Raw genomic sequence first — 17,866 nt, 5'->3', positions numbered from 1 at the left:
TTCAACTGTATACTTTATGAGGGAATCAATAAATATCACCTTACATCCCTCTTAGAAAACCAGGGAATTAAACTCAATGAAATTGAAAGTTGTTTCTAGTGTCTAACATTCTAGATTTTTTAATGAATCCTCAAACTAGCAAGAGGCATGTAAAAATGAACCTAATGATCAATGTGCATGTTGTTATTTTCTATTCATGGATTTTTCTGGAGTGTACATTTCATATAATCCCAGCTAACTCCTTCCTTCTCACACTTGGTAATCTTCTTTGAAGGCAGTCAATCTCCACAAAAGTTGACTTCTACAGAAAGAAATTGACTCACCTCCTCAAAACTGTAATAACTGCTCCCTTGAGATTTTTTATCTACTTATTATTTACTTTACAGCTTGGGTCTAGCTTTCAGCTAGACTTTGCTACATTCTTACTTCTGCCGTATTGATTTGGAGTAGAAGAAATTGTTTTGCTTTCAATTCAGTTTCTTAATAAATCAAATTCTACCTTGCTCAGGCATGATGTATGTTTGCCAAAGCCTTTAAAAGATATAATGCCTAACATCATTTAGAAAGGGTATTAATCAGCTATTTTTGTTTCAGTCACAAAGTCATCTCTTCTTAAGCCTTAAATTGTTTTTGGACAAAACAGAAAAAAGTGTAATTACCTAATGCTGGACTAGTCAAAAGAAAAACAACATTATTCAAGTGGAGTACTTAACAGTCTACTTGCAGCAGCTGCTGAATCCATATCAACTACTAATACAGGTTCAATAGCAGATGTAGCAGGCGTAAGCAAAATACATCTGCCTCTTCAGAATCTCTTCAGTCCCAGATTTTTCTGGATGCTTGGTCAAACTCAGAGTGAGAATGTTTAGAAAGAAAACAATATAGACTTGACACTGACTTCAACCTTCTACCAGGTATTTTACTTAAATGAAATTATGCAATCATTCAGGTTTGATTTCCTTTTCTGTAAGTTAGATAAGTAAGGTGTGTGTCTAACCAAATGTCTATACAAATAGCACAAATCATAGTACCCTTAGTCTTCCAGCTATAAAGCAATTTCTGTTGGCTATTTCTGCTTAGAGAATTAATCACAAAATTTTTTGTCTAATATATGAAGGCCCTTCAAAATCTGTTACTAATCCTTCTTTCTAGACATATATCATACTATATCTTTTCTATTTATAAATAAGAATAAAATGAAAATTGTGATGATGACAGCTAACACCATTTAGTGATTGTTTTTACATATTAAGAAACATTCTGAAAACTATTTAAGAGTATAAACAAACCATGGAGTTCTAGGACTTACTATTGAGTATACACTCTGCTTTGCTACAAATTGTTCAGTATTTGCCCACAGGATTTCCAGTACCTTTAAATTCTTTCCTTAAGTCACATCTGATATCCCTGAGAGTCCCCAGGACAGAAGTTTCTCCCTTGCCTTTGATGGACCCAGAGACAATTTTTAGGTGTATAACACCACATACCAGGATCCTTTTTATGTGTTATTAAATATTGAACATTTTCAACTGAAACTTTAATGAAAAAAAGACTCATATTTCTAATACTAAAAACGAGACTGAATTAGTTTTGTTTAGTGAAATGAATGGAAGAACAGAGTATAAGCAAGTCAACTGTTTTACATTACATAAATTAAAAGATTCCTTGAAGACTTTACATGATTAAAAGGTCTCCGGTTTGGAGTTCAAAGAGGACACTGAGGGGGACTGTCTTTTTGCCCAAGAGAATCATTAGGAGAATTATTAGCACCATAGATAGACAGATCAACACAGCATGGTGAGGGCTCTAAGAAGAGTTCATACCCACATGACAGAGTGGGGATGACCTGGCATTCTACTCTACGCAAAACATCACATGCTATTAATTTAATTAACATTCCAGGCTTCTTTTTAAATTTAGCCTTCATTGTCGATTTTATTAACATTGTATGCTAGTTACTGCCTCTTGCATGATTGCTCCTTTAAGAAATGGATCAGCATTTGTTCTATGTGTAGTTTTTAATATGACTTTACACTTAACAGTGGATTGGTATGTCATGAGCTATCCTTCTTGTGAGGTGGGTAAAATGGGTTTTCCAGATTCCTGAGACATTTTAACTTGCCAGAGTACACAGAAATCCTCCAGTGAATACTTGTGAATGTCAATTTGGAAAATTGTGATAGCACAGAACATGTGGGAAGTCCCAGAATGAACTGAGATCTCTTTGGCAGGATCATATCTAGGTGAAAATTCAGTTCAGAAATTACCTTGAGACTCTTGCATTGTCCTCAGTGTTGTGGTTTCCTGATATTTGATATATAGAACATGAACTGTTGAATGATAAAAAAAAAAAAAAAAAAGTCTTGCTATTGCTTACTTATTCCCTCCCCAGTTTATTTCTTGCCATGTGCAGTTATGAAATGAGATTAAGAAGTAAATAATTTAGATGCCACCCCCCCAAAAATATTTAACCTTTGGGGAATTAGATTTGCCTACACTCAGTATACCTTGTTAGAATGAGAGCACAAGCCTCCCTGATTCACCAGGAGCTAATGCTAACGATGGCTCACGATTCAGTCTCTGCCTACTGAAATATATTCAGGATTCCTGTTTTATAGTTTCCTGGAGATAATGTATGATGAATCATTAACATTATTATTATTTCAGCTACAGTAAGAGCTCATATCCACACTTCAGCAAAGGCAGTTGGGTGGGTTTCATTATTCATTCAGAATAAGTGCAGACCCTAATATAAATGTTGCTCAGGATAAAGCTTTGAAATGGATCCTGATTCTTTAAATTCTTTCCTGTCTGTTTCAGGAAATCCTGAGATCCTGCTGATAGTGAAGTATAATGTGTCTAAAGTTCACTTCCAAATACTCTGCTCTTTGCAATGAAAGTCATCTGCATTCTCTTTATAATTCAGAGTCACAAGAGATCTGCCTAATCTTGGAGATCTGATCCAGTATCATTTAGGGGGAAAAACTCCTTGATAATCATTCCACCATTCAAGATTACTCAAAGCAGCAAAGCCTTATGGCTTCTAACATCTTGAAAAGATACCATGAGGCAGGGGAATAAGGACATGGATTATGGTTTGGGAGATTTAGTTGTTTCTAAAAATGAAATGATTAATACAGTTATTATTCAAGTTTTTAATCAACGAAAGCAAATGGCATTTTTTTGTTATCATTCTGCAGAAGACAAAGACTCAAGTCCCCATGGTGCTGACTGCTGGTCCCAAGTGGCTTCTGGATGTGACTTGGCAAGGAGTGGAGGACAACAAAAACAACTGCATTGTGTACAGCAAAGGTAACTAACTGCCAGGTCCTTCCCCTGTCTCTTTGGCAGCTCTGAAGCCTGAGCATCTCAACACAGCTCCAGAGAAGCTGGGAAGGGAGGACCGTGTATAACGTGAGCCTCTGTCTTCCTTTTTCCTTCATGAGACTCTCAAGTCTGTGCTTTCGGTAAAATTTTCTGATTTTTCTTTATCTATGTAGACAAAAAGTATCACAGCATTAATTACTTAGAACTATACATATTTACCCTGTGTTTAAATGGCATTCCTTTGTTTCGCTCTTTGTCTTGTGGGTAGCTGGGTTTGATGAAATCTCAAATTCCCCTCTTAGGTTATCTATCAAAAAGTATATTCCTTTTGAAATTTAGCAATTCAAGCCAGCTACAAGCTTCAGGAAGCACTACATTCCAGTCAGATTTCTGAAATCAGGAAGGATGAGAGGAAAGCTGAAAATGAAATCTTTGCAAAGACCAAATTCTTCCCCATGGTGATTTGTGAAGGGCAGGGGGCTAAAGGCAAGAAGGAGCTGATGGCTTGCAGAGCGTTCCCTTAGATTCACTTAGTGTGACATCAACCTAGACTGTCTCATGTTGCTACACTCCAGCTACAAAAGGAGACACAGCTTGGTGATGACATGTCATAAGACTGATTCTCCATGAGGCAGGACCGTCCTCCTGTGTGTTGGTGTTTGGGTTGTAGCCCTGTGTGTTTTCTCCACCTTTAAGTTACCAGCTCTAGCTCTGTATTCTTATAGTGACATCCCCAATCTTAATTCTTTGTGAATATTGTACGACCTTTTGTTTCTCATGTTTCATTTCTTTCAGCTTTCTTTTTTAACTAAATAGACCCACTGAGATCAAAGATTTATTTTCACATTGAACCTAGAAACCATAAAAGCATACAAGGGAATAAGCAAATAAGCACCCCTATCAATATATTAACATATAAAACACCAATCATAACATCAAAGACTCTAAAAACTTGCTAGAAACAATTACAACTTGTTCCTATACTCATTACAATTTGTACACTTATAAGAGGATTGCCTCCAAACTACTCTGAGCCTTTGAAAGTTGAAACACCAGAAAGAGGGAATTTAGAAGCTAAAAACAGAATCTGCACACCAGGGACCTGATTTTAGTCCCTTTCCTTCGACAATTGCTGGTCCCATACCCACTAATTTTCTAACCTGAAATATCTGTCGTGTGCTGGTGGGAGCTTTTAACTAAGAGAGCAGTGAAAATTTCCTTGAATTTGTCTATAAAACCTATCAAAAATAGTACAGTGAATCAGTTTACCAGTTACCACATTCAGAATACAAGAAGTACGAAAGAGCTCGTGGTTCATAGGTCCAATTTTTGAGATCAGATTTTGGTTGTACAATAACTGATCTTCGTTATGGTGATACAGTGGCCAGAACCATGGCAATAGCCTTCCTCTGTGATGATCCAAGCTCATTACCTTTTAAAATCAGCAATTATTTTAGGAAAGATAACTGTGGAACAAATATAATTCCAGAGTTCAGTACTTTAACTTGAACATTGAACCATTTTTGCCTTTGTATTGTCATTATCTATTCTTTAAGCCTTCTTTCAATAACCATGTTCAGGGTCATTTTCAGAAGCATATTAATTATCAATCAGTTAACTCATAAAGCATGTACTAAGCCCACCTATAAACTAGTCTTATGCATAACCATCCTTATTAAGTACTCTTTGAGTCTAGCCCTTCATGGTACTGGGACACACTGTGTATGCATCTTCCATTGCTTGCCTTGCTTGTCTTATGATCGTTTGTTTATGTGTTCAAGAAAAACAAACTCGGAAAGTTAGCTATCTTTCCTTCCCTCTCCCATCTGTTATCTATTTACTGAGGGCAAGGAGTGTGTCTTAGTTATTTTCTACTCCTGGTCTGGCATGCTGCCTGTATAAAAAGAAAGAAGGAAGGAAAGAAGGAAGGGAGGGAGGGAAGGAAGAAGGGAGGAAGGAAGGAAAGAAGGAAGGAAGGGAGGGGGAGAGAGAGAGAGAAAGAAACTACTAATGATGAATTACACAAATAATGAAGAGTTAGTTGCCAGTCACTTTAATAGACATTTCATAACATGTTGATGATGAACTACATGAATTGCTGATATCCAATAATTTTTAACTTGCAAAATGTAGCTGACTTTGTTCAATTATAAGAACAGTTAGCATTGCAATTCTGATAGCAAACTTTCCATAACTACTGCATTTGCTGTATTTCCTTTAATCCTCATTTAATATGGCCTATGAGGTAATGGATTTGTTTCTCCTTTTTACAAAAGGTAAATGAGAGAATTAGGTAGGTAAGTAATACATTGTGGTCACATAGCTAATACAAGATCATGTAACTTAAGGTCTATTTGTAGATGTTAAAAAAAAATGTCCTCCTTGTCCAACTCAGTGAGCTAGGTCATGATTTCTTTACATATAAGAGATTGAGAGAAACTGTAAAATTGTCTGAAACCATGACCTAACCATGAAGCAAAATTCTAATCCAGGTCATCACAACTCCAGATACTGTGTCCTTTGTACTATGTGCTCTGTCTTTCCTTCTCTCATCATTGCAATAAGAATATGGCTAAATGTCACAAAGACTATATACTAAGTGTAATTCTTCTCAAAAAGCTACTTTATGGAATCCAACCATTGTAGAAGAGCCCAAGACCAAACACTGCATACTGTACTCTGTCTTGAAACTCACAATATGTGTTGACAGTAATGCTCTGTGAAGTCTTAGTACAAAACATTTAGTCACTTGAAATGTATTTCTATTGATCCTCTTGATGATTACCCTTTGAAACCAGTGCTGCCCTGAGTAACAGACTTGGGAGAATACCACTGCAGGCTGCTTTGATCTCTTCCATTGGGCTTCGGAGGACAGAAGCTGACTTTGAATATACAGTTTCCCTTTGGTGGGAGACAGAGTGTCCCAAAATTCTGTGACTAGCACAGTATCCTGGGATTCTACTGGGCATCATTTGGATCATGGAACATAAGACCTCAGGAAAGGCTTACCACAGGCACCATAGTCTTCGGTGTCTTCTCTTTTTCAAGGCTGCACGTATGATAAACCTTCTCAAAACAAAAGGGTAAATTCATATGAGTAACTGACCAGATGTCTGAAACTCTATTTCCTTGTGATCATCCACCACCTCTGGCTACTACAATCTTTCCACCCACTCTTTCTCAATGATCTCTGAGCCTTGAGAAGTAGAATTTTGATATAGGTATCACATTCAGGGATAAGAATTCTGTAGTCTCTTGTTCTCTGCATTTGCCACTTGTGGGTCTCTGTGTTAATCACAGACAAGGAAGCTTGTCTGGTGAGAGTTTAGAGATGTGTTAATCTACGTATGAACTCACAGTAATGGTGATAGCATGCACAAGTTCCATGCATGCTCAAACCAAACAAAATCCCAGCATAGACATGAGAAAATGGGTAAGAAACCTTAGGAAATTGTGGCAACGGATATTTGCTGGGAGGGACAGAGATAGTCTTTGTCAAGTATGGGACTCTTGGTAGGTTAACCAGGCTCCAGTGAATGGACCAACACTGATGGAAGTTTAGAGACACAAATTAGACTCTATAGGCCTTATTATATATAAAAAAAAGGATACATTAAATCAGGTGATGAGCAATAAGGAGAGGTGCAGATAGGGGAGGGGATCTAGATACCATCAAAATTGTATGAAAATAGTCAAAATTCAATAAAAATGGTAGAAGTGTTGGACAAAGTACATTCAACATTAATTATTACAACATATATAATGTGTGAGGCATTTTCATAAAATGTGTTAGATAATCTGGACATACTTTTGTTTTGAAATAAGAGATATTCAATTGGAATTAAGTTGTAAAACCTGTATATGCAGTATATGGATGGATGAGGTTTGTGTGTATGCTTTTGAGTGTGGTGTGTGCATATTTATGTGTGATATGAATGTGTGTGTGTGTGTGTGCGTGTGTGTGGGTGTGTGTGTGTGTGTGTGTGTGTGTGTGTGCTGGGACAGAGAAAACCATCTGCTTGTCTAGCTGAGGTTTTATTTATATGTATCCTGAACTTTAGAAACAACTTAGTCCAGGTGCTCAGACCTTAACCCACATCTGTCTGTCTTCTGACTCCCTTACTTTTGCGGGTATCATCCTCAGACAAGTTCTTTAATGGTGGTTGGATTCAGAATTATTCTACCAACAACACCAGTGAAAAGGGAGCAGGGCTACATTTTGAGTGAGGAACACAGCATACCGAGCCAAAACCAGTGAATCAAAGACTGAGAAAATTAACCCCACATGAGCCTGTTCAATGGAGAAGAAATAGCTCCCTAAATGAGACCTTGGAGCTGCTGCCATAAGAACAAGGCCTCTTGTGTATCAACATCAATGTACCTGGATTGAGGTCATCATTCCTAATGTCCTTAGAACTTTCACTGAGGAAGAAACATAAATTCCTGATGAGACAATTCTATTCCTTATTTGTTTTGTGGCTAAACATTTAAATAAGCCCCTTATGAATTCTATGCTAATACCATTATCACAGGACCTGACTATCTAGGAGCATATCATCAAATACAATATGAATTGCATATTTGTAGCATTTTTAGAAGTCGTTTAACTGGGAGAATTTTTATAGTATTGCCCAATAGGATGAAAATAGGCTACATACTATTTCACTATTTAAGACACAAACTTAATTATTGTTAAATGCATCTAATGACAAAAAATCAAAACTAACTACAAAGCTTTCATTTCCTAGGTATTCATCAAATAATTATTATAAAATCATATTCTATCACTTAGAGCTATTTGACAAACTGATAACTTGTTTCAACAAAGTAGAAAAAAAGTATAGTATTTAACATTAACATTCTAAGCTGATGTATTATTTTTCCTGCCTCAACTACATCATATCATTTCAGAAAATAATTAGGTCATCCAGACATTGAAGGACCAGACTTGTTGGTCATCTGCTTTTGACATTATTTTCAACAGACTCCAGATAATTCGAATTTTCTTATCTCCAGTGCAAACATACTAAAGAGCCCTGTGCTAGAGCTAAATGTAGCACAGAATTCAAATCCCTAAAACCCCCTATTGATGTCACCCGTCTGCATCTTTCTTTACTGTATTCTTAATTTTCCAGGGCTTGTGAAGCATGGTTACTTATTCATATGTGAAAAAATTACTAGGTTACTTAACATCTGTGAGTCTGAATATCAAAATTTAACTTTTATTTTCTTCTATAGGGATTTGTTCTCTGGATTTACTTTAAGCTTTATGGTTCCATCATTTAGTTGTTCATGAAGTTATTACTAAACAACTTACCTATATGCAGGCAATGCACTCCTACACATAAAATTAAAGTAATGATAAATAAAATACTTTCTAAAAGAGTGAAGAACTCCGTAGCTCCCATTCAGTAACTGTGAATCTACTTGTTGCTACAGAAATATGTCATAGAACATAGGCCTGAAAACTACACCATGGGAAACCACTGGCTTTCATTTTTCCTGTGCATTTGATATTTTGTTTCATGCTCATTCAATTGTGTATGTGTATCTGTGTGTGTTGTGTCTCTGTCTATATGTCTGTATGTGTGCCATGTGCATGTGCCAAGGCAGAGGACAACTTGAAGGAGTCAATTTACTTCACATACCATTTGGGTTCTAGCAATCAAACTCCAGTAGTTGGGCTTCAAGGCAAGTCTTCTTACCTTCTGAGCCATCTCATTGACTTAATATTTTTATTTTTAATGGAAATCTTAGAAAATGAATGTTGATAATATCAATACCAATAGTAGCAATCAGTTTTGGAGCTTGATTCTACTCTTTGCACTAATCCCATTATCTTATTTCCTGTATTATTTAATATTACAACAGAGTAAGGTAAGCAATGCTATTTGTATTTTACTGATGGGTAAACTGAGGCTTATAGACTGAAGTTCAAGGATATAACTCAAATAGTATGACTTTGGTGTTCAGTCTTAAGCATGTGGATTTCATTGACTGTTTTTAACATCAGGATTGTTTTTGAAAACTCTATTCCCTGGGCCAAGGTTACAGATTATTTCACTTCTTTACAAATTTGCATAAATGTTTATCAGCAAATTTATTTTTCTCTCTTTGGTTTGAATTTCAAGAGAAAGAGATCAAGAATTAAAACAGCAAACCTTTATGTTATCTTTCTTTATCCTTTTTGTTTCTATGGCCGCAACAGTTTAAACTCCTGTAGAAGCTGTAACACTAATCTCATTCTATGACCATCTTTAATGTTTGATTTTTATTTTTTGTACCAACTTAGCCATGTGATTAGTGAATTAACTCTTTATTGGTTGCCTCCCATGATCATAGTCCTGTTCTAGGTACTGTTACAATAATGAAAAAAAAAATTCTAATACTATCTTGCTTGGGTAGACAGCTTTCTGCACACTGATTAAATTGATCACGTTTTCAAACCAAATGTCTTTAGTTATTAGGACCACAAGTCACCTTAAAATAGAAGATCTGCTGCATATTGCTAGAATTTTGATACAATAGATTTGTCTATCATGACAGCCAATTATCAAAGTAGCCTGCTAGTTAATGCTTAATTTTACCTAGAGGACCTAATAATATGTGAATAATAAGCTATTTTCAAAATAACCAAACTATGTTCATCTTTAAACATGTAGTTAAGCATTTAGTAATTAATAAAAAATGTATAACTTGTCTCATTTTACTGTATTCCTAAAAGAGGGTGAGTGCCTGAACCAAATATTTAGCAGTGGGAATTATAAAATCATAAGACGATTAAGTTAGCTAGTCTTAGAATTCCAATATTGCTTTTTAAATGACTTCAGGATATAGGAGGTACTAAGGTTATTATCTGTTATCTGGAATACAGTGGAATTGTACAACTGGATAATAACCAAACAAACTGACACAATGTAAAATTACATTATCAGTGTGTTAAAACAAAATTGCGCCCTAAAGGAGTCCACATGCCAGCTCAGAGCTGCAGTGTAATTATGCTTAACTCTGATAATTAAAATACAACGGAGATCAACAGAATCATTTTCATTAAGAAAATTATTAATGATGGTGGTATAACAGTAATTGATTGCAGAGCACCACAGGATAACACGATGCTGAAAACCCAACATGTTTCTTGAACATCTGAGGCTTTTTCTAGTTACGTTCTGTTAGAATGAGAAATATATTTTGAGGAGTGAGCAGTTTATTATGCCTTCCCTAGGAATCAGTGATTATAAAAATGGCTGCTTTAGAAAAACCACAGTTTTGATTCAAATTGTCATTTCTGAGAGATTTGTAAGGTCAAAACAAGTGCCCTCACTAGTGGCTGAGTTATTGTTAATAGAGCTTTCTGTTGCAAATTACAGAATGACAGCAACTTCAGCAAACACCGGACCTTCTGTTATTCACATGTTTTAATGTACAGTCACTGTTCCTACAATTATGTTAAGGGTTGACTGATGTCATATCAACCTGAGTCTGCTTATATGGCATAATTTATGTTCTTAGTTATTATTAATGTATGCTATTTATGCAAAAATACATTTGTTTCTGCATAAACATCACAGTGAGTTTTCTTAATGAGATACTGGTAACTAGGCTTGCATGATAATATCATTAATTACCTCTGTGAGTAAGATGTGTTATATGTTAGTGAAAAAAATATATAGCTTAAACCACCTTGGCTTCAAGTATGAATGAAGCTTGTATCTCTTAGGGGTAAAAACCCAGTTAGACTGTTGGAAAATGATAAGAACTTAGGATGTATCAGTTTTATAAGTACAAAAATGAGAGATGAAGAGCAGGGTCTTTGGAGAGGTGAACCGCTATCATTCAGGAATGCTAGCTTGTCATTCAAAGAGATGCTAATCTTGAAAGCTACCCCCACAGTATCTTTGTCAGCTAAACTGAGGGACAACTCCTTGGAGTATTTTTTTCAGAGTAAGATACTGTAAATAGATTTTTAACATCATACTGAATAGAGGAAATCATTATATATTATGTATGGTTCTGTATCTAGTATAATTACAGTAACATTTGAAATTGTAAGCGTAAGAAATGTACTGAAATTAAATTGCATGAAAATACAAAAGTATATCTGTGAAAGTAGAGAGGTTTATGAATGCTATCTGGTTATATGTATCTTTTTATTCCACATCATAGTTGGAACCTAAAATCACAGACATGCTAGACAAATGTCCTATGAAAGAAATCACCTTCAGCTTTATATTTTTTTGTTGTTAAAACATTTTCTCATCTTAGAATATATTCCTCACATAATTTAAGAGAAATGTTTGCATGTTGAAATTACTCTGCCTTAACCCCATTCTTAAATCCATTCATACATTATTTCACTGCTTTACTGGAGACCAAACGCCTGTCCTCACATGTGCTAAGGACTCTCCAACTGAGAGGCGTCCTTAACCCTTACTCTTCTCTCCAAGCCCAAACTGCAGAACACAGAAACCTTTGCCTTAACCTCAGTGTCCCTGACCCACGGAATTTAAATTATTTCCTGGTGATATATTTAGATTTCTTTAATATACCTATGAATGTCCTAAAATATTTTCTCACAAGACAATTTTCCAAACAAAATAGGAATAATTGAGCCATGCTTTCTATGCCTGAGGATACAAATTGATAGAAAACAAACAAACAAACAAAAAACAACTATGAACTCACTGAAAGAGCTTTATTAATCATAGATGTATAATATTGACTTCACAGAGGATGATGTGAAATTTCATTGTATATTTAAAACTGACTATCAGTTGGTGAAATGGGTGAGAGCATTTAAGAAGTTTGAATTTCTGGACCCAGAAGCTCATAGGCTGGGAAGCTCACAGAATGTTCCTAAGTGCTGTCAGTGCAGCATTGAATGAGTAGAGAATTTGAAAATGAGACCAGTGATGGGCAAACCAACATTTCTAAGGGTTACATTTAGATTCACTTGAATGCTGTCAGAAAACCTGATTGTCAAATCAAGGAAGAGTTTGTCATAGTTCTGGGACATCAATAATCAAAATGAGAGTTTAGCTAGATAACTGTGTCAGAGCAAGCTTATTTCCATTCACTAAAAACAACAACAACAACAACAACAACAAACTGTGCTATTAGCATCTCTTTGAATGACAAGCTAGCAGGAAAGCTGAGTTGTCACACCCATCTTGAACTGGGCAATAAACCAAATTCAACTTCCTGTCCCACTTGTTACTTTACTCTAACAAATTCCCAGCACCAAATAAAGCTCTAAGCACTCACTCACCATTTTTCTGTCCATATTCCCAGGTTAACTTACTAGGATCCCTGGGCCCCATTCTAAAAACTCCTGCACCTCCTACGTCTCTCTGACATTTATAAGCTCAGGACAGTACTATATTAGTTATTCTTGTCATTGCTGTGACCAAATATGTGAAAAAAGTGTTTATGGAGGATAGATTAATTGAGGAGCTCCAGTCTGTCGTAACAAGGAAGGCATGCTGGTGAAAGAAGAGTTTGTTGTTCATGTCGCACCTGCAGTCAGGAAGCTGGGGGCAGGGCAAGGGGTATGAGCAGCAGTGCTCAGGTGCCTTTCTCCTTCTTTTTTTTCATTCTGGGTTCCCAACCCAAAATGCCCCCATACACCTTTCAGGAGATTTGTTTCCTAGGTGATTCTAAATCCAGTCAAACTGATAATGAGGATTAAACCATCACAATACCTAATCCATAAAGTGTCCTAAATAAAGGCGTGGTCAAAACAAAACAGAAGACTCACCATTATCACCAATAAAACAACGATAAGAACAGTTCTGATTAGGTTCATATTATAATTGATTAAGAGATAAATGTAACCCCTCAATGGATATAATATCCTGGCAGTCTGAATTTATTTTTCTAATTAATCTTCAAGATGATATTTTTAGACTTTTTTCTCTCAAATATATAGTATCAACTATTGATTATTGATGAGATATTTTTTCTCCTATTGTCTTATACTTGATTTTTTGTATAATTTTAATTGAATTTTTTGTATTTCTTATAAAACAACAATCATTTTTATACTCCCTCCCCTCATCCTATACCCACCCATAGTGCCCCCCTCCCCAAATTTCATAAATTCTGTCATTTATATTAAGACCTATCAAGTCAAGTTACTGTACCAAGTACAAGTTCATCCACTGGCATCTAGTCAGCCTATCTGGACTTACTCCCTTAAAGAAGATCTACTCTCCCTGACCCAACAGTAATCAGCTGCCAATAGTTCTTCAGCTAAGGATGGGGTCTGCTGCCCATCTCCTTAGTACTATGCCTGGATTTTGTTACATTGAGTTTTCATGGATCTTGTGCATGCTGACATATAGCTGTAGGTTCATATGAGCAAGGTTCCAGGAGCCTGCCTATAAGACTCTCTTTCCATATGGCTAAACACCTCATCCCCTGGCTTTTACAGTCTTTCCACTCCCTTTGCCACAGTGAAGTTCGGGTCTCTGGACAGGACTTCTATATTAAACTTTACCCACCCAGGGCTCAGAGATCATTGTGGAAGGATTTTTTTTTAAGCAGTGCATAGCACATAGTAGATGTCCAATAAATGCTTATAAAATAATGTATAAATCAATGTATGTATTTAATAATAGCCTCAAAACTTACTACTTGACTTTGGTCAATTTTCTGAAATGTTTTTAAACTTCACATTCTTTAATTGTCACTGAATTTTAAGGATCATATTTATAATGAACACAAATATTTATTTCTTCTCTAACTGCCTATTTTTCAATATCCTGGTTGGTATAGACATATCATTCCCTTTGTCTTTGAGGACAGGATATGGGGAATATTTAGGAAGTCTTGTGTCATGCCTCATTTTTCTTCCCATTCTGGTCCTTGCATTGAATATTGCAGCTTCCTGCAAGTGGCTTGTTATCTACACAGATAGACGTCTTCATCTGTTCTTAAGACTGGTACACTAAAGGTAGACTGTGAAAGCAGTGTAAAGAAGCAGGACTCAGGGCTGGAAAGATGGCCCAATGGTTAAGAACACTGGCTGTACTTGCAGAGGACCTGAGCTCAATTCCCAGCACCCACATGGCAGGTAACAATTGTCTGTAACTTCAGTTCCAGGGGAATCCACTGCTGACTTCTGACTCCTCAGGCACTGTATGACACGGGTGCACTTACACACATGCAGGCAATACACTCATACACATAAAATAAATATAATATTTAAGAAAAAAAGAAGCATGATATATCACCTGTTGGGTTCTGTGTAGCATCACAGATGGTAACCAACTATGATAATAAACTCCCAGATTACAGTATTTTATTTTTGTTTTAGCATGGTTTCTGTTTCTGAAGAAAGTCAGTGACCTTTCTGGAATTTATGGACCTTGCAACCAGCATGAGTAAGTTGGAGCATGAGTAGGGTAATATGCAGAGAAAGTCCTCAGCCGTTGTGGAGACTGTTGATACTATTTTCTTCTAGTTCATGTGGCACTTAAGCAACCCCTTTGCATCACCCTCTTCCTAGAACCAAAGTCTATCTATGCCACTTCCCCAAAGACTAGCCATCCACCTCCTGATTGGGTAGCAGAAAGTGTCACTTTGGCTAATAGGGAATGTTTGGTCAAGTCAAGTGACAACTTCTCCTCACAATGTTTGTCCTGCAGGTTTCAGCTTCACTGCCTGCTCTCTCAAGATCCTTGAGCCTTTGCTTTTAGATCTCGTCCAGAATTCTGCAGCGCTAATCCACTTGTATCTTGTCCTGTTGCCCTCCATGTACTTTTACTTCAGCTTTCTGTCCTCTACTCTGTCTTTCTCTCTCCATTAATTTTCTAGCTTCCAATATTTTGTCTGCTTGTGTTTTTTTCTTACCATCTCTCCTGTTTTCCCCATTTTATTGACATTTTAGTGAGAGGGAGTAGAAATAAACACATACATCCAGGTCCTCCTGCTTAACAGGAAGTCCTCTCTGTTGCTTTTCTCTCAATAATTCCTGGAAAGATTTTTCCACTTGGTCCTTCGAGATCTGCCAGCATCTCCTCTTGTCCAGCGTCAGTCTTCAAGACTCCACTGAAGTGATTTTGTCACAGGTCTCCTGCCATCAATTTCCTGCCAGTTTTTTACCCCACTGAGCCTGATCCAGTCCTCCTTCTCCATGCACGGTGACAAGCTTCTCTATCACTGTCCACCCAGTAAACTGAAGCCATGTTCTAGTCTTCTTTCATTAGTTTTCCCTTACATTATCTCTTTTATATTTTTAACTTCTCTATTTTTATAGCTTCATTTCTCATTCTTTCTCCACTTTAGGCTCCTATCATCCTCATTTATCTAAAATGCCCCAAATACACCCTTTCTTGGTCGTCTGTCTTTGTACATCATATTTTCTTTACCTGAAAACCTTCTGACTTTTTAACTGCTGTTAACAAGTGCTGCTCACGACAGTGTGTATTACTGCCTGTTTAATCCCTTTCTTGCAGCATCCCCATCAACTCAGGAAGGCTAGGAACACCTCAGAGGCATTGACTCTATTTTTTGCCATTTATCTGTCAGCACCACATAGTATGTACCCATTAAATTTGAATTATTATATAAGAGCTTTATGGTGTATCTTTAACAGATTAAACACTATTAGGACTTACAGCATCAGCAATTACTAATATGGAAATAATTTGACAACCCAGCGCCCACGTTGTCATTGTCATTTCTTCCATGTGTAGAGAAGTTTTATATGCCTTAATGATATTTTTGAAGTACTAAGAAACCTAGAGCAATAGGGCTTCTTCAGAATATCCTATATGTACACATAGCATTCCTTCAGCTAAGCCAGTCAGCATATAAGTGCATGAAAGCATTTAAAACAATCAAGATGTGCATATATAAAAGATGCTGTTCAATCACAGGGCTTTGTTTGACATATTTGTACAACAGCCACAACAAGGTGCCGAGTCAAGCTTACTGGGTGTTTCTTTTGGGGTCCTAGTAGCAACTATATTTTTATTCTCTGCTCCTGATGGGAAAAAAGTTAGCCAGCTATTAACTTTGCATTGATACTTATATTTAGAGTCTTTTTAATTTTCTATTGGTGGATAAGTCAATCCTATTTTAGATGACTGCTTTTTTGGTAATTTTTAAAAATTTTATGTGCATGAATGCATGTAGGTAGGTGCACCCATATCATGCAACACAGAGGTCAGAAGACAGCATAAGATCACCTGAAACTGGAGTTGTGGATTGTCAACTGCCATGTGACAATCGAACCTGGGTCCTCTGTAAGAGCAGTTAGTGCTCTTAACTGCTGAACCATCTCTCCAGCCCCTTAAGATGGCTGTTTTTAAACTCAAAATGTCACCTCATATATCATGACATGCACTGGTACTTTGGAGAAGAGATAGTCTCGTTTGTCTGAAGTCTGGGACCCTGCCAGAAAACACTGGGGTCAACCAAGATGGTATATCATGATGTTGATATCAAGAATATCCCAGTCAAAGGACTGGATCAGAGATGCTCCCATTATTTATTGGGAAATAAGACCTATTTAGTCTATCTATTTATGTGATTCTATGTATCTCTCACTAAAACTCATTAAGATTAAATGGCCTTAAGCCCGTTTTTCCTTTGAAAAATCTAGCCATTGCAATTTGTTATCCATTTTCAATAAATATTTTTCTAGAATTATGTGCCCTCTTTTGTGTCATTGTTCAAGAATTTATGTTCTATTGTTAATTTCACAAATACTTATCAAATATTTTTAATGAGGAATAGACTTCATAATAAATTTAGTAAAATTAATCAGCTATTATATATCTGCTTTTCCAGTCTCCCCAAAGACATATATAATTTTCTTATAAAATTGTGAATGAAATATCAGAATCTCAGTATCAGAATTAATTTTATATGCATATGAAGTCATAAGTAAAGTTCTTGCTATGCTGGTGTATTTTTAATTATTCATTTTAAGTTTATTATCTTTATACTTTGAGAACTTCATACATAAATATAATGTATTCTGATCAAATCTCACCCCCTATTCATATGTGCAACATCCCTGTTGCATTTGGGAAACACTGTAACAGTGCTCTACTATCTCTGACTATCTCTGGCTCAGACAATCTTTCTTCTCCCTTTTCCATAATGATTCCCATGCCTTGGGAGGAGAGTTGTGATAAACAAATTTTGTTTAAGGCTGAGCGCTCCATAGTTTCTTATTCTCTGTATATTGAACATCTGGATCTCTCTTTTAATTGCTATCTATTGAATAAAGAAGCTTGTTTGATGAGGATTGAGACCTGCACTGATCTATGGATATAAAGGTCACTATTTAGGAGGCAGTGTGGTATTTTGTCCTTTTAGTAGAACAGTAGTATTAAGCTTGCCCACAGGGACTCTCACCTAATCAGCCATGTGTTTTAGGCCCAGTTAATGATATCAGGCATGAGTTCCATCTTGTAGACAGGGCTTAAATCCAATCAGAAATTGATTAAACCCCAAACATTCATGCCACTGTTGCACCAATGGGAATGTTTTGTCATACTGGCCTTTATTGTAGGTCCCAGGGTTC

General features: G+C 36.3%; 1 protein-coding gene across 1 annotated transcript in view; it reads left to right on the top strand.

Moving 5' to 3' along the window:
* Positions 1-17,866, top strand: part of Zfpm2 (zinc finger protein, FOG family member 2) — a 476,524-nt gene that overhangs the window by 303,395 nt on the left and 155,263 nt on the right. Inside the window, exon 5 of the mRNA XM_008851514.2 lies at positions 3,201-3,312. Coding sequence (XP_008849736.1) covers positions 3,201-3,312 — 112 coding nt within the window. The remainder of the gene's footprint in view (positions 1-3,200; positions 3,313-17,866) is intronic.

This window comes from Nannospalax galili, unplaced genomic scaffold (genome assembly GCF_000622305.1).
Source record: "Nannospalax galili isolate Female #2095 unplaced genomic scaffold, S.galili_v1.0 scaffold284, whole genome shotgun sequence".
Taxonomy (NCBI): domain Eukaryota; kingdom Metazoa; phylum Chordata; class Mammalia; order Rodentia; family Spalacidae; genus Nannospalax; species Nannospalax galili.
Note: the sequence above shows the minus strand (reverse complement) of the source record. Positions and strands in the feature narration are given on the sequence as shown.